This window comes from Leuciscus leuciscus (assembly GCF_965113295.1).
Source record: "Leuciscus leuciscus genome assembly, chromosome: 16".
Taxonomy (NCBI): Eukaryota; Metazoa; Chordata; class Actinopteri; order Cypriniformes; family Leuciscidae; genus Leuciscus; species Leuciscus leuciscus.
Window position 1 is genome coordinate 15,880,527 of NC_138740.1, and position 22,841 is coordinate 15,903,367.

The 22,841-nt window shown below is 38.6% G+C and overlaps 1 protein-coding gene and 1 long non-coding RNA gene across 2 annotated transcripts; both read left to right on the forward strand.

The window, feature by feature from the left end:
* Positions 1 to 63: 63 nt before the first annotated feature.
* On the forward strand, positions 64 to 6,493 carry LOC309477205. The gene is made up of 2 exons (XR_014198575.1): positions 64 to 655; positions 5,992 to 6,493. It is a non-coding gene; the product is annotated as an uncharacterized lncRNA (long non-coding RNA).
* An 8,445-nt stretch (positions 6,494 to 14,938) lies between these two features.
* Positions 14,939 to 16,912, forward strand: trarg1b (trafficking regulator of GLUT4 (SLC2A4) 1b). Its single transcript, XM_082142183.1, has 3 exons — positions 14,939 to 15,448; positions 15,707 to 15,830; positions 16,041 to 16,912. The coding sequence occupies exons 1-3, from the start codon at positions 15,086 to 15,088 to the stop codon at positions 16,049 to 16,051; spliced, it is 498 nt and encodes a 165-aa protein (XP_081998309.1). The 5' UTR covers positions 14,939 to 15,085; the 3' UTR covers positions 16,052 to 16,912.
* The last annotated feature ends 5,929 nt before the right edge of the window (positions 16,913 to 22,841 follow it).

Here is a 22,841-nt window from a genome sequence, read left to right on the forward strand (position 1 = left end):
AAGAACACGGTGCTGAGCAGCCAAACTTAGTAACAGCAATAAAGGTTACGGAGCGGAACCATAAAGAGAAGTACCATCCAATTTTTTTTTATTTTTTTTTTATTGACAGACGCAGACCTTTTCACTTACAATTTTTTTCCCTCTGTGCCACTGTAAATATATTTGTTTGTTATATAAAAACTTTGAGAACAATTGATAAATAAACATACTTGTTTATTTATACAAGCCCATTTTGCCGTTTTGGAATCTTTTGAAGCAACTCTAACACAATATTTACTTTAATGAACTTTTACATATTTATACATGTATAAAGTGCGACTCAAAAATTAAATAAAATAAAATAACTTTGGGGGTTGTTAAGCAAACTTTTACATGTACAGATGATTGGCTGAAAACGAATCGTCCATGAGCAGGAGACGTTTTAATTGGTTGGAACGGTTTAGTCCCGCCTCCTTTCTTGTGAGTCGAGGCTTAACGTTGGCTGAAGCTGAAGTCAGTTATAATCTACGGAAGTCAGTCGTCATAGCGAACCCTTGACGTCGCAGATCCAGTGGCCAGCTGTTACTAATCGCGTCACTCCCTTTGCCAGCTGATCGCAGACGCCGGTAAACGTGAGAGCGAGAGGCGAAAACGGAGGAATCTCTTTGCAAGCGAGGTGAGCGTTTGAGGCAATCAACTTTTCAGACATTACCCAGATTCGTAGTAAATCTAATCCGCATCCTGCTTCGGTCGGGTTTGAGATAAAACAGCTTTATCCGCTTCGGGGAAAGGCGAGGCAGTTCACTTAGGTGGGGCGGAGAAAAAAATCCTCTTCTGAGGCACGAACGCTTTTTCTTTTCGCCATAAAAACGAAAGATTATAACATTAGAACAGGCCATCATCGAATATGTTGGACGCCGGGCGGAGGTCATTACATAAGTTTCATTCCATTATACCGGCCAAACTTCCAGCCTACTAAAGCCTTTACTCGAGGACGCAAGCCGGTGTCAGTGTAATCTCTGTGTTTAAAGTTATTTCTAGAAAAATATAATCCGAGGCAGCAGAGACATGTTGATCAAATACAGGATAGTTATTCAGTACAATCACGTCAGTCCTCTTTTTTAATTTTTTTTTATTGCTGCATAGATGCCAACGTGTCTGCTAAAGTGTGTTTCCTCATTTGGTTGGGTAAGAACATTCTTATGTAATTCATTCAAATCTCAGTAGATTTTGCTCGATGTGACGTTACAATCGGTTTTGCTGGTTAGGAAGTGACGTAACAAACTATATATGCCTATATGTATAATATTTTAGTACGTCACATACACAGTACTGTAGTTTTTTTGTGTATGTTAAGTGTTATAACACACACACACACATATATATAAAAAATAAAATGTGGAAAAATAGGTTTAGTCTAACAGAATTGTGTTTATAGTAGTAATCATTGCACAATATGTGCCCTTTTTTATCCCGTGATACCATATAATTTAGTTACTCTCAACTTGCTCTTGGCAATGCAATAACCTTTGAATGTCACTGAATGTACTGGCATGGTTCATCATTTAATTTTTTATTTTGTTTGTTGGTCAATATAAACTACAATGAAATCTACATAAGAACAATGTTGCTTTTAAACTATATTTAAAACACGTAGACGTGTAGATTGTCTGTACCGAGCAGGCCTCAAATGCTGACTATTTTCTAAGACGTCACTCTGACAAGGCATATCAGCAAAAGTCCTTGACAAGACGCTCTTCGTGACACTATGTATCTGTGGCTCTATAGTATTGGTTTTATTTTCTGTCAGGTTAGTTTTTGAGTCACGGCAAGTCAACACTTTTCAACCAGGCATCCAAAAATAGACATCTCTTCTGAATCTGCGTTCAAATCACAGTACCGTAATGCAGTTACAGCCCTTTAAGATACAGAGAGCAAACTTGGCTGCTTTTTTTTCTCATGTGTGAGGAATTGGGTTATAAACCCGGACTGTACTTCACCCTGTAGTGGATCTGAATCATCATCTGTGAGAAAAAAAGTAAATGTTTCAATTGACACAACCACATTTCTTTATATAGATGATCTCAATGGTGAAGTACGTGTGCACCACACTTCCCTCAGTAATGGTCATCATGATGTGATGCTATCAAGCAAGGTAATTATTTACATTTAAAGACCTTACAGCTGATCTGTTCATGGATGAAAAGGAATAAATGTTTTTAAGTACAAAAGGCATGTTTCTGTACTGATATCAGTGCATTAAAATGGCCACCATTTGCCCTATATGCAGAATCCATGGCAAGTCAGTACTCGGTCACATCTGATTCAGCCTCGGGCTTTGCAGTGCGATGAGTTTTTCTTTCCGCCCTTAAACGGCAAAGAGCGATGAAGAAATATTCCCACCCTGTTCCTCAGTACACGCACACTAACTGATTCAGTCCTTTGTGTGCTCATAGATATCACTTTGTCAGCCCTGAGAAAAGATATCAGCGTTAGCACAAAGTCAGAGTTTAACTGTAGGGTTTATGCTTGTGTATGACCACTGATCATGTTGGCTGAAGATAAGCAATTGAATTGTTTGTTCTCGTGCGAATGCTTTAGATACCAAGGGTCAAACACGTCTTGGTACCATAAGACACTTTTTGTGTTAACAATGTAGGCTAGTGTGTTAGCCATTAGCAATAGCGAGCTGACCTTAATGTTTCCCTTTTCCACTCACGCACTGCAGCTTGTGTACACCCAGACCAGATCAATAGATCGACTGGTGACAGGGGAACGAGACGAGCGTGTTCAGATATTCAAACACTGTCAATACACTGTCAACTGGCTAATTTGCTAGCCCTGCGGCGACACCCCTGGATATTTCATTGTGCTGAAATCAACATCCATTCACTTCATTTAGGCGATTCGTATTGCATGTAGTGAGTCCAAGGTTTGAGGTACTATATACTAAGAACTAATTACTATACTAAAAATAATTGACTGATTTTGTTACAAAGAGTAGAGGCCACAAACTCTGCCCTTATGTAGTTAAGGCCTCCTCCTATCAATCAGAAATCATGAATTTTGGCTCGTCTCTATCAATGTTTTTTAGCCAAACTAAAAAATTTGTTGGTATAAAAACAATTCACTGCAGTTTCCAGCTACATTTGAGGTACTAATACAGGGGCAGATTATTGGTTAATAAAGAATTACAGAATACTATATTATGTTTATTTTATTTATGTATTATTATTATACAGTTTTATTAGAGTTGCTCGATTCTTCTGGATGTATTGAATCATACATTTTTTGTTTCAAATAGAGATCATGATTTCCCCATGATTCTGAACAGACTACTAAACCAAATAAGGAATTTACTAGAGGTTCTTACAAATCTTAATAGCTATTTAAAAAGGTTTAATTTGCAGGAATTATAAAAAATAAATCATTTTGAATTAATGATTCAATGACTCGCTCATAAATACTTCGCTTGTTTTATTGCGGGATGAAACGGCGTTTTTGAATGCATCTCTTGAATGAATGATTCAATGACAAATACATTTAAGCCATTTGCTGCCATCTACTGGTGAAACGATGGAATGACACAATCGTTATTTGAAGCGCGAAGTTACTTTCAAAAGGTGATTTGCTCTATTTTGATCGCTTCCGTAGACATCAGTGTTTATATCTGAACTATTAACTTTTATCTCGATACTTCTGTGATGATTAGAATTTTTGTAAGACAGAAATAATGACACTATGTGGTTGAAAAGGCTGTTTGTGAAGCGGTTTCATACCTAAACATGACAACTGCTCTCTCTGGCTCAGCGCCAACACAGATTTAAATGTTCTGTGATTTTTATCAAAGGTTTAATAGACAAGCGAATCATTTAGGAATAATATCACGTAGGTGTTTGAATCGAGATCACGATCTTTTCAGAATTAATCGCGCAGCTCTTACTTTTACCGCAGTGCCTGATTTGTAAACTAGTAAATTAAGTTTATCACATAACCAGCTCCATATGTCTTTCTTTTCTAACATTGTAAACTTGCTCGGTTGCTCACCTGGAACAACGCCACACTTGCAATGCGGAGCGCTCGGGTTCGAGTCCTGTGAAACACGAGTCCCAACTAGAGATGGCCTGGTTGCTTTAGCAAATGTGTTTTTATCTCACATTTGCTTTTAACACCATCGGTTTGGTTTTAATAAATATTGGTTGACAGTCATGGTCACCATTTTAATCTCATTATATGGAAAGGTGAAGCTTGGTCATTCTTATAAAGATCTTGTATTGTGTTCCACAGATGAACTAAAATCATACAGGTTTCAAAAGACATGGGGTGAGTAAATGATGAGAGAATTGTCCTTTTTGTTGTTGTTGGGTGCGTTGTCCCTTCAAGCTGCCAATGTGAGAATGAAACATTTGAGTTATGAGTAATATTCAAACTGTTTATCATGTTCGTGATTGTTCTGTGCATCATAGATTGTCTGAAATGTGCTCTCAAGGCCTTACCTTGTCCTCTGGCCTCCACCCCAAATGCCTGCTGATTCATGTCTGCGTGTCTGCGCCGGCTCGCTGGATGGGGGAGGGTGGAATGAACGAGGGACACAGAGTACTGAGAAAGAATGGTAGATGATTACCAAACGCAGTTCGGGGAGGGAAGCAAGACGGAAAGTGCGAGCAACCTAAATCTTTGTCATAGAGTAAGCATGATTCAGCATGCCATTTATTTATTTCCTTGTGCAATGGAAAATATAGACTCTTTAAAGACAAAACACGCTTGTAAAGCTGGAATGTTCTGCAAGTTTTATATCAGCATTTCTTGTTGGGAATGACAGGCATTCTTGGGCTTCATTTGTGAAACTCCTGCATCATGATTGACGAAATTGTTGCGTTTGATTAAATTCAGTGATGCGTCACAAATGTGCAGCCACTTCTGTGGAAAGAACATGAAATTATTCAGATGCACTGAAACAACTAGAGACCATAAATAATGGGAATCTTATGTCTTGGAGAAAAAAAGTAGTAAGAAATTATAAAATTAAAATGTTTCCTTTAAGTAATCAATTCTGGGATGTTAAATAAGATGAAATTAATTTATAGTTAAACTTAAAGGGGGGTATTTTACCCAAATATTCTGTAATTTAACTGCATGCTGTTCTAAACCTGTATGACTGACAGACTTTTTGTAGATCACAAAAGAAAAAATCTTGAATGTTGTTAGCCAACCATATTTGGTGACCATTGACTTTCATTGTAAGAACAAAAAATAATAATTCTGTTCCACAGAAGAACGTCATACAGGTTTGGAATGACTTGAGTCTGAGTAAATGATGATATAACTTATTTTTGGGTGAACTAACACTATTTCATGAGCTTAGACTAAATATTCTTAACTTAAATCAGCCCTTAACAGTAAAAATAGTTACTTACTAATACTGTTGCCCAAATTTTTTTTATTTATTTTAAATAGATTTTACTTATCTTTATAGATTTTACTTATTAAATAGTTATACATTTTAATTGTATTTTTTTTTATGATAAAAAAAAAATTCAACTCTTTAATGAACTTTTTTTTTTTTTTTAAACAAGTTTCAATAATACCTGGAAATTATAGGTCTGATTAAACAGGAACTTAATGCCATAAATGAATGTTCAATAAGTTGACAAGCAGAATTTTCAACCAAATGTATCACTTATTTTAAGTGTTTCACATTAAGTTTGCAAGGCATAAAAATGCACTTGATCAAAAAAATCTTCAAATGATATTGCACTGACCCAATGGGGCAAATGACTCACACTGACCCAGGACAGCAGGCCTTTCTTCTTACTGAACCTGTGAAGGGTTTCTTTGTGCTGTCAAAGGAAATGGCTGTAGAAATATGCAAAACTGATGTCACACGTTCTCCTCATTCATGCTGTAATTACAGGAGAACATGAAGGGAAAACTGCTCATAATAAACGTGTGTCAGTGGAACATATCTTGCATTGTTTGTGAAAAGTAATCCATCTTGTTTTTATCTTCTAGGTTTGTTGTGGATCCTGATGAATGAATATTGGCTGACCTACCGCAGTTCTTCCCTGGCAAACTTTATGAGCCTGTCCTGACGCTAAAGCTGCCAGCTGAAGAACTGTTGTGGTCAGCTCTACCCAGCATGCACCGTTTTCATCGGAGACTGCCGTGGGACTTATTCATTCTGGATCATCTCTGTTGTAGATCTTTGATGGGTGACATTTTATGTTGAAGGAGAAAATATTTCTTAGGAAAAAAGTCTTTGGTAAATGTTAAAAGCTTTTAAATATGTTTGAAATTCAGGATGTTTTTTCTTGAAACCTTTTATTTTTGGAGGAGAGCTAATATTAAACTAACTGATGAGTTTTATAATATATATTTGAAGTATGCAGGATATTTTGCATGGTCCGACATTATTAAAAATAATATTCTGTACATTTTAGCCTTTGCAACAGCTGCTGACTCCAGGCATAAAGGGGGAACTTGCATGTGTCCAATAAACATACTGCTGTCTCTAGTTTCCATTGTGCATATCGTCTCATTCACAGTAGCTCACAATTTTGAATCTGTTTGAACATGGGATAAGGGTACATCTGAATGATTTGTGGTTCAGGCACCAGCATTAGTGATGCATTGAGACCACTGAATCACTGCAAGTTGTTTGGTCTTCAACAGGCTGACTCAAAGCCATTGTTTATTTGGAATATTATGAGGACTTTTTTTCTGAGGGAGAGTGTGGCTTTGGTAATAACTAGTGCCAGATGTGTGTTGATTCAGATGGGCACTTACACATTCTCTTTACTGACTTTTTGCTTCAATTTGGGGAATAATACAAATTACATGTTAATATTCCCCAAAATGAATTTGATTATGACATTAAAGTTTAAAATATGTTTGTTTTGCTTGTCTAAATGAAGAATCGGCATCTATATTAATATAAATTTCATGAGCTACTTCGATTCACACAGACACAATTTATTAGTTGTGGGCAGATGGAGTCATGGAGGCTTCGTGGAACAGTTGAAGCAAGTCAAGACTTCGAAACAACCCGACCCCCGTCCCCACGGTGACCCCTAGTGGTCAGAACAGCGTAAATGCAACAAAAACCCGGGCCAAACATGCATACCTTTTAAAAAAAAATTTATTAAAAAAGTAAAATATTTCATATGCAATTATCTAATCATATTAGATTATCAAGTGTCTATATGTTATTTTATCAATTGTCTGGGTTTGTTTTGTTTGTTCTATGAATGGCTCAGCTAAATAGGCCAATAAGAGGCTAACTACCATTATTCATTTAAATTATAGCCTACTAATTAAAACGTCTACAAATGAATAAAACTGATCAGAGATCAGATAAAACCCACAGACACTTAACTGGTTCTCAGTGACTCCTCATGATGCATGGGTTGACAGAGATCATCGTCCCCAGTGATTCATTATTTTGTATGAAATGCTTAAAGAAACGAAACAAAAACATTAACAACAATTATCGTCATTGTCATAACATAATACTGAAATTTCGAAACAGTTATGACGTGACTGAAATCACGTTTACTGATTTCTGACGAATCCTCGTTCACTGAAATCACGTGACTCTGGCAGTTTGATACACGCTCCGAACCATTGATTCGGAACAAAAGATTCGTGGATTCGAAGCTTCATAAAGCAGTGATTTGAAATTGGCGTCACTAAAATGTATATTTGTACCCCAGACTAATTGAAAGGATTTAAGCACATAAGCATGTATATCAACAGGGTTGGTTTTAAAAACACCTTCTTAAATTAAAATATTTTTGTGAATTCTTTATTTAAAAAGTCATAGTTTTTGATATATCTGTCATGCAGGTAAACGAAATCACACTGACAATTTCAGACAAGAATCACATGTAAAATCAAGCTTTTAACCGAAAGGTTAAACTAACCATTTATTTTTCATACATTAAATGCTACAAATGTATAAATTAGTATGTATATAGGCCTAAATAGTGGGGTTATCTCGCGCTGAAATAAAGTTTATAGTGCAATACAACATTATGACCAATAGAGCCAGTGGTCAAATGGACAATAGGGGAGAGTGGGGTGATTTGTGCCAGGGGGGAAGTAGTTCCACCCCTTGTTTCTGGAAAACCATAGAAGAAATTGGTTATGTGACCACATAATTTTGAAAAGCAATCACTTTTACTCATCCTCCAAAGAAGATAGACACATGGCATGAGAGTTAAGCACATTTTAGTGCAAAAAACTGTTTTTTCCCTTTCAAAGTAAAAATTCAATGATTAAGGTTTTTTGATTGTAGTGTCTGAACAATTATAGACAAGTTTGAAAACATTTCACACGTTTTAGTGCTTTAGTAGGCTACACAATGAGTCTATACAGTTAGCATGATGTTAGCTCTTAACTGCTGGATCATGCTAGTTTTTCAAACTTGTGGGTCTAGGGTGATTTGTGCCAAAGGGCCTGGGTTAAGTTGTGCCAGATCCAGACCACCTAGACCAGTGGTTCTCAACCTCTCCTGCAGGGACCCCCTGACAGGCCATGTTTCTGTTTTAACCCTGAAATGGCACACCTGATTCAATTAATTAAAGGCTTAATGAGTAGTTGACTAATTGATTAATTGACTAATTCCTACTCTTCCTACTCTAATAAATACTCATTAATTGAATCAGGTGTGCCATTTCAGGGTTAAAACAGAAACATGGCCTGTCAGGGGGTCCCTGCAGGAGAGGTTGAGAAACACTGACCTAGACCTACATTCTCACAGGGGATAATCTTGGGAAGTGAGGAGATGGGCATGCCTCATCATTGTTTGACTTAGGCCTGCCTGCTATTTGTTTAATTTAGCTAACACTGATTTCAGTTTTGAGTTTGCACTATGTTATTAAAGAGAAGTTTTATTCAGTTTTTAAGTGGCCTATGTCACAGTAGGATGTTTAGAAATTAGCCTAGTCACTTTATTCTTATATGTTACATAATTGACAGACAGCGCTATGTCAACAGGCATCTATTGCCAAAGCCTTTTTGCCTGAAATGATTCACAAATATCATATATTGTGTTGCTATGGTGCTCTAAATGGTTGCTAGGGCGTAGCTTGACAGCTTCACAATGATCCTGAGAGACTGATTGGTCGTCTGAGTAAAATGAGCCCGCCCCCTTGTCTCTATGACACTGTGATCCAGAGTTATGTTCAATACAAAATCCCTATGCAATTGACCATAGTAGAAAAAACGCATGCTATGGTATTCCAGGGTGACAATATCTAAATAAACCTTAAATGAGTAATTTTGTATTGAATTTGTCTTGCTTTCATATAGCATTACGGTTCATAACATTAAAATGTTCTGTTTTACTTCAGAAATCACTGGCACAATTTACCCCAATGTATTCCCCCAAAGGCACAACTTCCCCCGCGCCAGGGGCAAGTTGTGCCATGAGACCACTTTTTTTCCCAAAAGCTATATTTCTGAAACAATTTATTTCAGATCCAAAGTTATCCAAAGAGAATCGTGTAGGCTACTGCTTCAATTAACACCTGAATCCAAAAAGTTGACATTTCCCCCCACATTTCCGGGTTTCTCAGAAGAGGACGTCGTTATAATTGAACTTCTATCCACCTTATTTTTCAACGCGGAAGTTAGCTATTTTCTGTGAATATGCAAGACTTCCGATTCATTTGCGGCTATAGGGAAATAACGAGAAGAATAACAAAATGCTGTAAATGGTAAAACTATTTGCGCTACAAACCAGTGTGTTTATTATTACGACAATACATTATAATAATTCGGTTGTTAAGTCGTGACGTAACCAATACTCTTTCCGGGTCCAAAGTCCAGGTCCTCTCTACCTACCTACCGCTTTCGCTGGTGTTTTGGTTATTATTGAGTGTTTTTACAATGCCGCAGTGCTGTGTCTCGTGTCCCGAGCTAACTCACTTCAACCTCGTAAATCTTCTTTTTCATTGAGGACTCTACTCTTAATTATGCCACCTGAGTGATGAGCTACACTAACCACTCTGTTGGTGTTAAAGGAATTTAAACCCTTTTTGACCGCCAAGGGTGCCTCACTAAGAAGGACGTGATCGTAAATAAATTTACAGGTTCCACCGTTGTTATTTCTGGACCGCTTGGGACCCAAAACGTCACGCGTGACGTCAGACTTAACAATCGGATAGGGTAAGAAATACCAGTTTGCAGTATCAAGCAGCATAACAAGCTTTTTTGCACAGCTAAAAATAACTGGAAGCAGATGACACCTGAAGCGTCACACATTCAATTTACAAATGGCCCCGCCTGCTATACCTAAAAAATAAAGTGGATAGCGGTGAATGAAAGACTACATTAAATATATATATTTTTTGTGTTCCATTTGCTCAAATAGCAAATGAAAAACTCCACAACAGTGTTTTAACATCTTTCAAAAAGAGAAAAAAATGGAGAGATTGATAAGGGCAGTCAGAAGAGAGAAAGACACTCCCACAGCCACTGTATTAGAAACTCCCTCAGAGCAGCCTTAAAGGCCCACTGCTTTGAAACACGCAGCATTATTCAATGTGTTGACGTTATTTCCACTGAAACAGGAAGACAGGGTGGGAAATATCGAACAGCTCCTCGTCTTTTTTAAATAGCCAACAGCGTATTGTTTATAGAGCGGTGCAGGTATGACATCACCAGAGCCCATCTACGGAGAGCCTGGCCACTCCCTATTAAAGGGTAACTAAACCCTAAACCAACTTTTTTTAGTTAATGATCTGTAAGAATGGGGCTTTATTAGTGCTGTTCATTGATTCGAGTAACTGTTTTGACATTTGGGTATAAAGTGTTTTAATTCTACAATATATGGTGTAAAAACGTCTGAGTGCTGCCCTCTTCAGGTTGAACAGTGGCTACTGCAGTTGAATTTTCCTATTGGATGTTTGCGGTACTACGTGACGTAAGCGGTACTACGTGACGTAAGCAGGTTCCAGCTCACCACGCCCCTGGTACGAGCTCACCACGCCCTTGGTATGAGCTAGCGTAGATTTATCTGTATTTAGTACAGTGGTCAGGAGGGTACGTACGTAGGTGTAGTGTTGCTGGTTGCAACAGCACTGCTGGACTGCATAGCTTTCCAGCAGACTTGGAAATTAGGCGCCAGTGGTTGCATGCACTTGGCCTGGAAGACCGTGAGTGTGAAACCTGCATTTTACGCGGAATTGCTTTTCCAATGCAATAGAGGTGGAAATGGGCTTCTCCACACAGCTCGCGCTGAAAAGTGACGCAGTGCCAAACGCTGCTCCTCCTGCATGGACTCCACCACCGCAGCGGCGTCTTGATGTGAGTGATCATATATATTTTAATCACAATTTATGGTTAGGCTAAAGTTAATCCTCTGGGGTCGACAAACGCGCCAGCGCATTTTGCTGGATTTTTTCACATAGCGGCAAAATATGAAAATGCCTACAGAAAACGCGCGCTATTGACATCAACTCGATAAAACTCATCAGATGCATGTACTTTACGTCGTCTTACGACCCTGTGAGTCACTCTCCATTTTAGAGAGTCTGACAGCAGGTCTCAGGTGCACGCCCCCCCCGCTCATGGTTCGTCCCCTCTATCTCCACTCTTCTAGCATTTTTCAAATATTGCCAGTGGGTGGAGTCAGGCTCTGACCAGGGGTTTAGTTACCCTTTAAGTCCTATTGTACCGAATTTTGGTTGTAGTTCCACCAGAGTTCCACTGGGGGCGATCGCCCATGAGTGCAAAATGAATGGGAGTCTATGGGGCTAGACGGCAAAATTTGTCTCTTTCACCCGATTGCTTTGAGAAATCTCAGATTTGATTGTAGGTCGAAAGTTGAATGGACGAGTACATATGTCCTTTCGATTTCTTACAGGTTGAGTTGTTGTTGCCCGTAACACGCTAGCATTCTGCTAATGAACGCTGAAGGACAGTGAAGGACTGATTACGACCAGAGATACCGCTTGATGGCATTGTGTGTGTGTATTTTCGGCGTGGTCTTTTAAAACAACAAAACAAAAACTCATCTAGCACGTGTATTTACCTGTGTCAGCTGTGTTGTCGATGCCTCGAGAGAAAAGAAAGTGCAGAGCGTGCGAAAGCACCAAAGTGACTGAAGGATTGCCGTAAGCAGTATCTCTGGTCATACGATGTGTATGACGTCATTGACATTTTAAAAGACTTTTTAAAGCAAATAAGTGACTCTAAAAAATCTAACACCCAGTAATGTGTAATTTCTTTGCATCTCCTTTCGAATACAACATTCAAATTACTAGACAAAAAATTATATCCTGAGAAAAGTGGATTTTGAGGGGTATAGCTCCATAGACCTCCATTCATTCTGCACTCGTCCTGTGAGCGCCCTCATATGGAACCAGAGTGGAACTGCAACCAGTTCAGAAGCCGGAAGTTTACTGGAAGTGAAACTTCTCCCCTTATTAGACATTCTCTGACATCACTTTGTAGGCCAAAATGCGGAAGCGAGTTAGCATTTTAGCACTTCCGGTTCCATTGTCCCGAAGTCAATGGGTTTTTACATGGTTTTTATTATGGTTTTCCTCTATCACTTTTGGTCAGCTTTGACGAAACTCCTTCCAGCTAGCGCGTCTTTTCGAAGTGACTAGCAGCCTTGTCACCTGACCTGAATACTGCACACTGACTTATCGGGTTGTATTCACAAACCACAAGGGTGCTTGTCAGTTTCTGCTGTAAAACATGAACTTGCGATGCCTTGACAGTGGACGAAATGGACACAGCGACCCCATTGGATTCAACGGAGAAAAGTGAAGTCAATTAGAAGCTCTCACTTCCTGATGGCTGAGCGTACTGCGCAGACTCAAACTGAGCTTGACGACGTAGATGTGACGTGAGCAACCTGTCTGTCTTCTAGTAGCTGTGCCAAGAGAAATCTGAATCATTCCCTTCCAAAACTTGCAGAGACACAGAGTGTGAGTAGGAGGTGTCCATGAGCTAGGAGCAGGAGCACTTTTGCTAAGTATTCTGATGAATTATTTTGTCATTTTGCCTCTACATCCCCCCGATTGCCCGCGAGCTTCTCCTCCTGTCCATACGGTAATTTCTCTACTGTGCGACAGAGAGTCGCGTGGTTATGATGCAATCGTTAGCCTATTTTTACAAAAACTGCTTCTACGGGGCCATAAAGATACAAGGTAATGGAGCCTTTTATACATTGTCGTGTTTCTTTAGAAATAAATAATGGACAAATGGAGTCTTTAAACACCTCAGATGTAAAGTTATTCGCTGTCAAAGTGACGCCAAAATGAATGGGAGTCAATGGAATGCTAGTCTCAGCCTCAGACGTCACGCCCACGGAACGTTGGCTAAACGTCTGATGCATATGGTACACTTACCTGGAAACACTTCAGGAATGTCGAAGTCGTCATCTGATTGGTTGAATTTTATCGGATTTCCGGGGGGCGCGAGTGTCGCGTTTATTTTCGGTCTGCCGGGAAACAAATGTCATGACGCCAAAACCCCTCGTGGAAGAAGAAAGCCGTTGTTTTTACAACTGAGACAATGAGCGCTTACCACGATCAACTAAACGCTGTATTTTCAAAAGTATGTGAAGTTCGCGGCTCCATTGATGCAGTAAACTTGCACAAGGTTCCTGAATGAATAATTTATTAGATGCACGCCGGTCTGTTATTGTAGGGACATCAACATTATATTGTCACGCCCCTAAATATGACGCGGTACAAAACAAACTGTGATTGGTTCTGTTACAAGTCAGTCAAACGTCCTCTTGGGGCGGTCCTTGGCCAAGAAATGCTGCGATAGAGTCCAGACCTTCTGCCGTCAGTCTGAAGGTCTGGCTATGCGAGACTAATGGAATGCTAACAGCAGGTGATGGTCTGCTAATCAATGGCGGCCCCCGGGGAAGCTTCAGTTTCCGGGTGAAAGATTACCCCCTTGTGGTGAGTTAACGAAAATGCTCGCTTTGGTGGAAATGCGTAGATGGACGTTACATGAGGATGGGGAGAGTGTCAAAATAAAAGTATTGTATATCGATATTTTACGTGTGGCATCGATGCATCGTATCGTTAGACGTTAGATTGATGCATCGATCCATATCGATGTATTGTTACACCCCTATGTGAAACCAGACTTCATTCACCCCGATGGAAAACATATTTACACTGTCCGAATCGTTCCCTTTCCCCTATATAGTGCACTATATGACATTCACCATGTAGAAAATAGTAAATGTGTTAATAAATGACTAGTTTCAGCAAAGCTTCAGCATCTATTTATAATGTAGGGGCGGGACGCTTCAGATTCTTGAAAGCATTTAATTGGACAGAGAAGCTGAGGTGCAGAGTGATTGGCAGAAATAAGTGATAGGTAAATTTTGAATGCTTGTATCTTCTAAATGCGAATTTTGTTATTGTTTTGGAGCACACTACCTTAGATAACAGTAAGGCTTACATCTGCATACTAAAAGCCAAAAAACTTCAATTTTGATTTCATGGGGACTTTAACTCGGTTTTTTTGTAATAGGATGCAAAGGTAATTTAATACAAAGTATAGTGTTATAAATGTACATACATTTTTTTTTTTTATGAAAATGAAATAAAATAAAAACTTTTCTTTCACACAGTCTGTGAAAAGGGACCATAAAGGATGCGCTTGAAAAAAAATAAAAAAAATAAAAAATAAATAAAGGATGCGCTTGAACTTAATCTGGACTGAAGACTGAATGACGCTGGAGTATTGTTGTATTATGTTATGACAATGATGATAATTGTTGTTAATGTTTATTTTATTTTATTCAAGCATTTAATAAAATAAATAAATAAAGGATGCGCGCATGTGAGTCCACCAATCAGATGCGCCGGTGGTGCGTCCTCCTCACAACGTGCCCGAAGCAAACTGATTGATTTACTCCAAGTGTCTAGATTCGCTTCTCCAGTGATGCGAGTGTTAAATATTGATGAAGTGGATGGATGTCCAATAATAGGTGTACGAATTCCTCGCTCGAGCTGCTCTGCGAACAGTTTTATCAAATAAAATCTTATGCTGACAAAATAACATAGTAAGAGTGTAGGCAACATTTTATGTTGTTTTTACACAAAATAGATTTATTCTGTAAGAGATGGCTATAAATACGGACGCCCGTCACGCGGCAGATGTTCTGCGCGAGGGCGCCGCGCTGCAGTCCACCGATTTCGGAGATACTCAGAAACTTCTTGACATCTCAGACAAAGGGCAGAAGAGAGAATTAAACCACACGCCTTCTGATACACACCTCGATACGTATCTTGACTCGGACAAGAACGAACAGACTGATGTTAACATTGCCTCAGTGCCCTGCTCTCCATCGCGGGTCAGTTTCAGCCGCGCGCCATCGCCCACGCCCGGAGAGCGCGAGCCATGCAGCTTCATGTGGGTGGCCGTGATCTCCTGCTTCTGCCCGGCCGTTCCAATAAACCTGTTCGCGCTTTATTTCGCGCATATGGTGAGTAGTGCCACCGGAGTACAACTTTTAAATAAGGCTACTTTTGGATTTAAACTTTTTAAATTACGTTTAATTTCAGTAATAACCCAGAATGCAGAGAGAGAAAGTAAAAAGAAACATTTGTTTGATTTTATGTTTAGGGCTGTGGCTCATGGGGCGCCTGATAGTTCATAATGTGACTCACCAACTGTTCCATTGAAAATCTACTATCTATCATAAAGCTTACTTATCCATGGTTTTCTTTCTGTTTCACTTCAGTCTCGGACCATGACACAAGCAAAAGATTATGATGGGGCCAGAAGACTTGGACGTCTTGCTTTGTTGCTTAGTGTTGTTTCCATTGTTGTGGGTCTGGCTATAGTCCTTTATCTGGTGATGACAGGTAAACCACCTCTCTTTTTCTCTACACACCGCACCCGGGGGGTATTGAGGTCACGTCCCAATCAACTGAACTTCAAAAACATGAAAACTGTCAATAATACAATCAGAATTATATACAAATATATAGCTGTTGTCCACAACCAAGTTGAAATGAGATCATTGCTTCTGCACACACTTAAATGCCTCTCTCATTTCCTTTTCTCTCTCCCAGAGATTAAGTAGTTGTGGACATCCTACATCCAAAATTGATGTAAACGGGTATTGGAGCTGAATCCAAAGAAGATGAATGATAAATGCCATGTGAAAACCTTCAAAAAACAAAGCTAGATTATCCATTTATGTAATATACAGTTTTACATTTTTTGACGAGTTAAATTTTTTTCTTGATGGCTTTCAGCCCTTTCTTTTTCTGTTTTGGCAAATGAAGCTTTTTGCTTTGTGATGTATAAGCACAAAACTAATTTTGCACAAAAAAAGAAGAAAAAAAAGGCCTTTTTAATATTATTATCTACATGAAACAATCAGCTGCATAATTTTGAATTCCATATATTTGAAGTCTTTCAAATAAGAATGATTCCTATGCAAAGTTAAATCTATACATTTTATTTCTTTATTTTGTATTCTATTGTACTTTATGCTAATGTATGCATGTTGCAATAGTGAGAAATATGACATCTGTTCTGAAGCTGGTGCATACAAAAGCACATTGTATTATTGTAATATACACTGCATTTTGTGTAATCTGTTTAAAAGGACAGTTCACCTAAAAATGAATCTTCTGTCATCATTTACTCACCATTATGTCATTCTGATGAACTCTTAGTGCATGGACTATCCCTCAAAACATGTTTTTTTTTAATAACATTTCTTTTTCTTCCTTGTCATTTTGATGCATAGCCTTATATAAGATCGCAAAAATGCAAGAGGGAGGTATGCAGTGGAGATAGCTGGGTATAGGAAAAATATTGTATTGAAAATATGTATTGAAGTAGTTGCACTGAGGCTGAACAAGGGCTATATTCAACCAAAAGCACATGCATGAATGAAAATAGTGCATTCGAATTGTGCAAATTTGCTAAAACGGTGCCATATTTTTGCATTTTATAAATTAAACTAAACATACCCAATTGTCTAGTCGAAGTGTGATTTTTTTTTTTTGAGTTCCATTCGCACAGGAAAAAAACATGATGTATTCTGTTTTCACAAGGATAAAATCAGGTGTGGTTATTTCATTTTAAAAAGTGCATCCTGTTCTGCTGTCAGCCATCAAGCCGCCAGAGCAACGCAGATCAGAGGAAGCACATCTGGTAATTGATATCCTCGTCACATAAGTGCATTCCTTTAATCTTTACATTTAGTCATTATCGGCCTCAAATGGAGGTTATTATTATGCTATTCTTGCATTCGAATCTAATAACATATGGTAAGACGTGCATAAAGAGCTTTAAAGCCACTGCTTTAAATGTTATTTTATGTTTTCGTAGTGCTTCAGACATAAGAAAGAGTCTGATGTTGTTGTTCCTGGTTTTGACATGGCAGGACGTCCAGCACACAAAGATCTATTTTCCAAACCCACAGAACTTTTGCTTTCTTCCTGTTGATGATCTAAACCTCCACTAATGGCTGTGTTCAGATGGGGATAGTTAGAACGATAAAAGCTTGTAAATGGGTTCGATGCAGAGGCCAATGTCACAGAGCAATACACGCTATGTACCAGTGTATATTACAACATTTGCCTCTAAAATATATACTAAAACACATTTTATAATATATTGCTTTCGCTTCTCCAATTTAATCAGAATGGAGTCACAAACATGAATAAAATATTTAGTGTATTCTTATTTATAAATTAGCTTATTGCAATATATTTTTTAGAATGATCTTGTACAAAATACCACTAAAATTAAGTATTTATAAGATTATATATATACACATAAATACACATACATACATTCTCTCTCTCTCTCTCTCTCTCTATATATATATATATATATATATATACACACACACACTATATTTGGGACGCCTGCCTTTACATGCTCTTGAACTTTAACAACATCCCATTCTTAATCTGTAGGGTTTAATATGGAGTTGGTCAAACCTTTGCAGCAATAACAACTTCAACTCTTCTGTGAAGGCTTTCCACAAGGTTTAGGAATGCGTTTATGGAAATTTGACCATTCTTCTAGAAGCGCATTTGTGAGATCAGGCACTGATGTTGGACGAGAAAGCCTGGCTCGCAGTGTCCGCTCCAATTCATCTCAAAGGTGTTCTGTTGGGTTGAGGTCAGGACTGTACGCACTGTTCTTGAGATAATCTGAAGGCCACACAAAGTTTGGAGCGTGTGACTCTGCTGAAAGTTGCCAACTTCTGTGCACTGTGCGCCTCAGCATGCGCTGACTCATTCCGCTGGCCTACCACTTTGTGTCTGAGTTGCTGTTGTTCCCAATTGCTTCCACTCTGCTATAATACCACTAACAGTTGACCGTGGAATATTTAGTAGTGAGGAAATTTCACGAATGGACTTATTGCACAGGTGGCAGCCTATCACGGTACCACTCTTGAATTCACTGAGCTCCTGAGAGCGACCCATTCTTTCACAAATGTTTGTAGAAGCAGTCTGCATGTCTATAGGTGCTTGATTATATTGTTTAAACAATATAATCACTAAAATAGTAATAGGCTATATTATCCTAATATTAAGTCTCACAACACTTACAAATATAGTGTATTTAGCTTAATATATGTTTTTTGAAACAGTCATGAGTGTTTTCTCATGAGATAGGCTTATTTCTTTTTGAAGCAAATAGCAACAAGACAAAGCTTAAAGTTGCGGTAGTTTTTTCTTCACTAGTGTGACGTATATCTGAGTGAACCAGCTTCTCGGGCAAGAAAAAAATGTAGGGCGGGACTTGATTTTGTCCATGGGGAATTGATAGGATGACTGTGGTTTGCTATTGGTCGATCTCATGTGAGTGACAGGATGCCCCGCCCACATCATCAGAGAAGAGATGTCACTGCAAGAGGGAGGGGGAAGTTATTTTGATTAAAGATTATGAGGGCACATTAATTAAAAATAATAATAATAATAATTGTGCACTGATAAATCAATTACTAAAAATACTGCAATATTCCATAAGAAAATAAGAAATGTCCATTTTGATTTCATGGTGACTTTAAGATCATTCAAGTGATTAATAAAACTGTCATTCAATATTCTTTCCCCTTCACAGATCTTCATTATCTTCTATTATACTTGAACCAAACACCCGCAGTATTGAACTCTTGACCTATGGAGAAAGTGTTTAAGCAGATTGTGACACGTTCAAATGAAGTTTAGAAAATCAATAGCACTTATCAGTCTTCTCTTGCAGACAGAAAGGCCCAGTTAGCCCAGCGGGAGGAGTAATGCACGGCTGTGAGCTTCACTTAAACATGAACGGAGAGTGGATTCCTCAGCTCACATATCCTGTGAGCACAGCGTGAAAGCTTGCAGGATTTATTAAGAACAGAAATGTGTTTTATCGAGACAATGGACCCCGAAGAGCCAGTGAAGCCACGTAAAAAGAGTCATGTGATGCCGAAACGAGGTTTAACGTCAGTGTTGCAGCGGAGTCCTGTTGTCTCGGATCATTTTTCTGCAAGTGTTGCTATATCGAGAGACAGGTTTGTGGAAGTTGTTGAGGTAAACCACAGCTGTTAAGCCAATTCCAGGAAACTTCTAATGGACTTTCCCACCCAGAATCCTCTGTGAGAGAGCTGACATTATGGCAATACACCAGAATATAACAAGAATGATAATGAAAAGGGAATCATCTACAAAGTAGCTCACTGTAGTCTATTGCTATAGTCATCTTCATGCTGTTCTAATTTCTTTTCTTGCGTGAAAACAAAATGAGATATTTAGCAGTTTGAGCAAGCTGCTCTTTTCTATTTAATGAAAGTGAATGGTGACCATGATTTTAAGGCCCGTTCACACCAAGGGCGAACTAATAGAGCCTTAAAAATCATTCTAAATTTAAAAGAATATCATTGGAATCGCTTTCAGAACAATTTTTTTTTTCAGCTGATGAACAACTCTGACAGCCAATCAGAACCCATCCTACTTTAAAGAGTTTAAGTATTAATGTGGAAACATTACATATAAACAGAACATTACAATCTCTTGGCGTAAAAGGCTCTTTACTTTAAAGGGTTATTTCACCCCAAAAGGATAATTCAGTCATAATTTACTGACCCTCATTTCGTTCCGAACCCGTAAGACTTTCGTTCACCTTCGGAACACGCATGAAGATCTTTTTGATTAAATCCGAGAGATTTCTGTCCCTCCATTGACCGTTACAAAACTGACACTCTTGACGCTTCAAAAAGTTCATAAAGAGATTGTAAACTGATCCATATGAATTGAGCAGTTTAGTCCAAATTTTCTGAAGAGACACAATCCCTTTATATGATGAACTCTTTGAAGCGTCAAAGTGACAATTATAATTTTTGGGTGAACTTTCCCATTAAGAAAAGACCAAAAAACTAACAAAAAAAACAACAACAGTATTTGTGCGTCTGTAATCACACACTATAGTAGGGTAAGAACTACATTTGGTTTGAAACTTACTTTATGATTGTTATATTATGAATGTGTGTAGTGTGAATGTAATCTGGACGTACTATATCCTCCATGTTGTCATTATCATGTGACCTACCAGCATCAGTTATGTCGCTTCACAAATCCTCTCCCGTGGCCTCATGGGACAGTAAAGTGTCCATTATATGCACACTACAGAATCTCATTGGAGGCTGTACTTTTATGAGTGCTACGAATTTGGACATACTACTCGGCTCACACATACTGTTTTTCGCTTGCCATATAATATGAAAGTAGGCTTATTCAGACGCAGCATGTGTTAAATACAAGTTTGAAATGGTTTTATCTTCTGGAAATGGGCTCCCTTTAAGATTTTGGTCACACAAACCATCTCGGCAGCACATGGACTCTCTCAGCTCTCTCACTGTACCACTTACAGGAAATGAGTGTGATGGGACTCCCTGCATTACTTAGCTTCTCCATCAGCTCATTTCCAACTAAATACTCAGACTGATGCAGCACTCAATAGCCAATAATTTAAATGTACCATACTAGATTTGAACACTTCCTTAAGAAATTGTGAACGATGCTTGTCTGCTTTTGCTCCATCATACCAGGGATTTGTGTGGTTCACGCAGCAAAAAAATATGGTTATATATTTGAGTCTTTAACAGCGGCTTCACTAGACCCTCTTTACTGGGACATGAGCCCCAGTGTTTTTACTGTGCCCCAGTAAAATATTACCAGAATAATTTTTTTCTCATTTCAACAATCAATGAGAGTTCTCAATCAGTTGTTTAGAATCAAAACTAGCAATGTCAGATTTGCAAATAAATCACTCGGATCGATCTAATCGGTCAAACTGCTTTGCAAAAAAAGGTCTGAAATCGTTCACGATTCAGTTTGATTCATTTGGACAGTTCACTCGCAGAGTCAACCATTTACTGCAGTAGCTATTATGGGCAAACTTTTTTTTTTATGGGGGGAAAGGGGGCTTTGCCCCAGTACTGATGAAACGCCCTGACCCCGAGTGACAACCAAATTCTATAACCCAACTCACTTAAATTTTCAAGATTAAATAAAATTTTACCGCATTATGGTTGAGCCCATGCTCTGGTCTCTAGGGTCGAGCACAGCGGGCTTTAATATCACCATGAAATCAAAACTGACAAATCTTGCATGTTTTTTCCCCCCATTGGAATATTGCAATATTTAAAATACTTATCTGTGCACATTTCTTTTAATTAATGTGTCCACATAGTATTTAATGAAAATAACTTCCTCTCCTTCTTGCAGCGATATCTCTTTTCTCCGATTACTGGTTCACTGGCATATGGGGCGGGACAAACTGTCACCCACATGACATCACAGCAATAGCAAATCATAACCATGCAATCAATTCTTGACAAAATCAAGTCCTGCACTACATTTTTTCTTGTTCGAGAAGCCGTTTCACTCGGATACAGTGTGTACAATAGGGAGAAAAGTGTGAACCGCACAGATCAAATCGCACCAGGATTTGTTCACAATTGGCATGTTTGATTTGGTTAAAACGAACCCTGGTGGAATTGCTGTTAGTGCGGTTCATTTGATTAAGTGTGAACGCTGCCATCCAGGCCAAGACCACTGAAAAGATGGATCTCGATCCGCTTGATACATGAACGCAACACGGACCAAAGGCATTTAAACGAAACAAAAACAGGAAGACGAGACCCTAAAAAGGTCCGGACCAAACAAACCGAACTACAAGTGTGAACACACCCTCAGATAGGATATAAAAACTGCTGTTGGATAATTTCAATCTGACAGATGAACTGGAACGGCACCTGAATGTTAGTCGTTTCAAATATGATAAGTTATTTATATCACCATCTTTGATATAACTTTAGTCCCTGTCGCTATGGTTGCATGCAATTGAATCCCAAAAACAGACAATATTGCCTAAAGTCTGAGGTGCTTAGCCTATGTGCTTATGTTGAATAATTAGGGGTTAGGGATTTGAACAAAACTCTATGGGTAATAGTAACGGTGATGCTTTCCCGAGCAATTACTTACTGTAACATATCTCATCCAATTCTCAACGGTTTCTTGATTTTATTTCGTCAAAATTCTTGCTGCTTTACTGCCAACTGCTGTTCATTCAATGATAAACAGTTTACATCAAGGATCGCTAGACCAGGGATCCGTCCTTCGTACCTCGCTTTGACAGCAACTCCAGGATGAGCTTCAAAGAACCTAACAATCCTGGATCACGTCAAATTGTCGGAGTAATTCATGCATGAAGAACGGGCCCCAGGGATGTTTTTAAACTTCTTAAAACTAGCTGTGCAAGTCTGGTAAATGCTTATAGTTTAAATACTTTGTGAATGAATGTAGTGGGAAAGATGCAAAGTGTATAAACAAAGACATTTGACTTACTGAGCATAAAGA

Excerpts from the sequence above, each read along its gene's own strand:
- trarg1b (XM_082142183.1), top strand. The coding sequence starts at position 15,086 with ATGGCTATAAATACGGACGCCCGTCACGCGGCAGATGTTCTGCGCGAG. Across the intron at positions 15,449-15,706 it reads CGCTTTATTTCGCGCATATG|TCTCGGACCATGACACAAGC; the intron begins GTGAGTAGTGCC and ends GTTTCACTTCAG.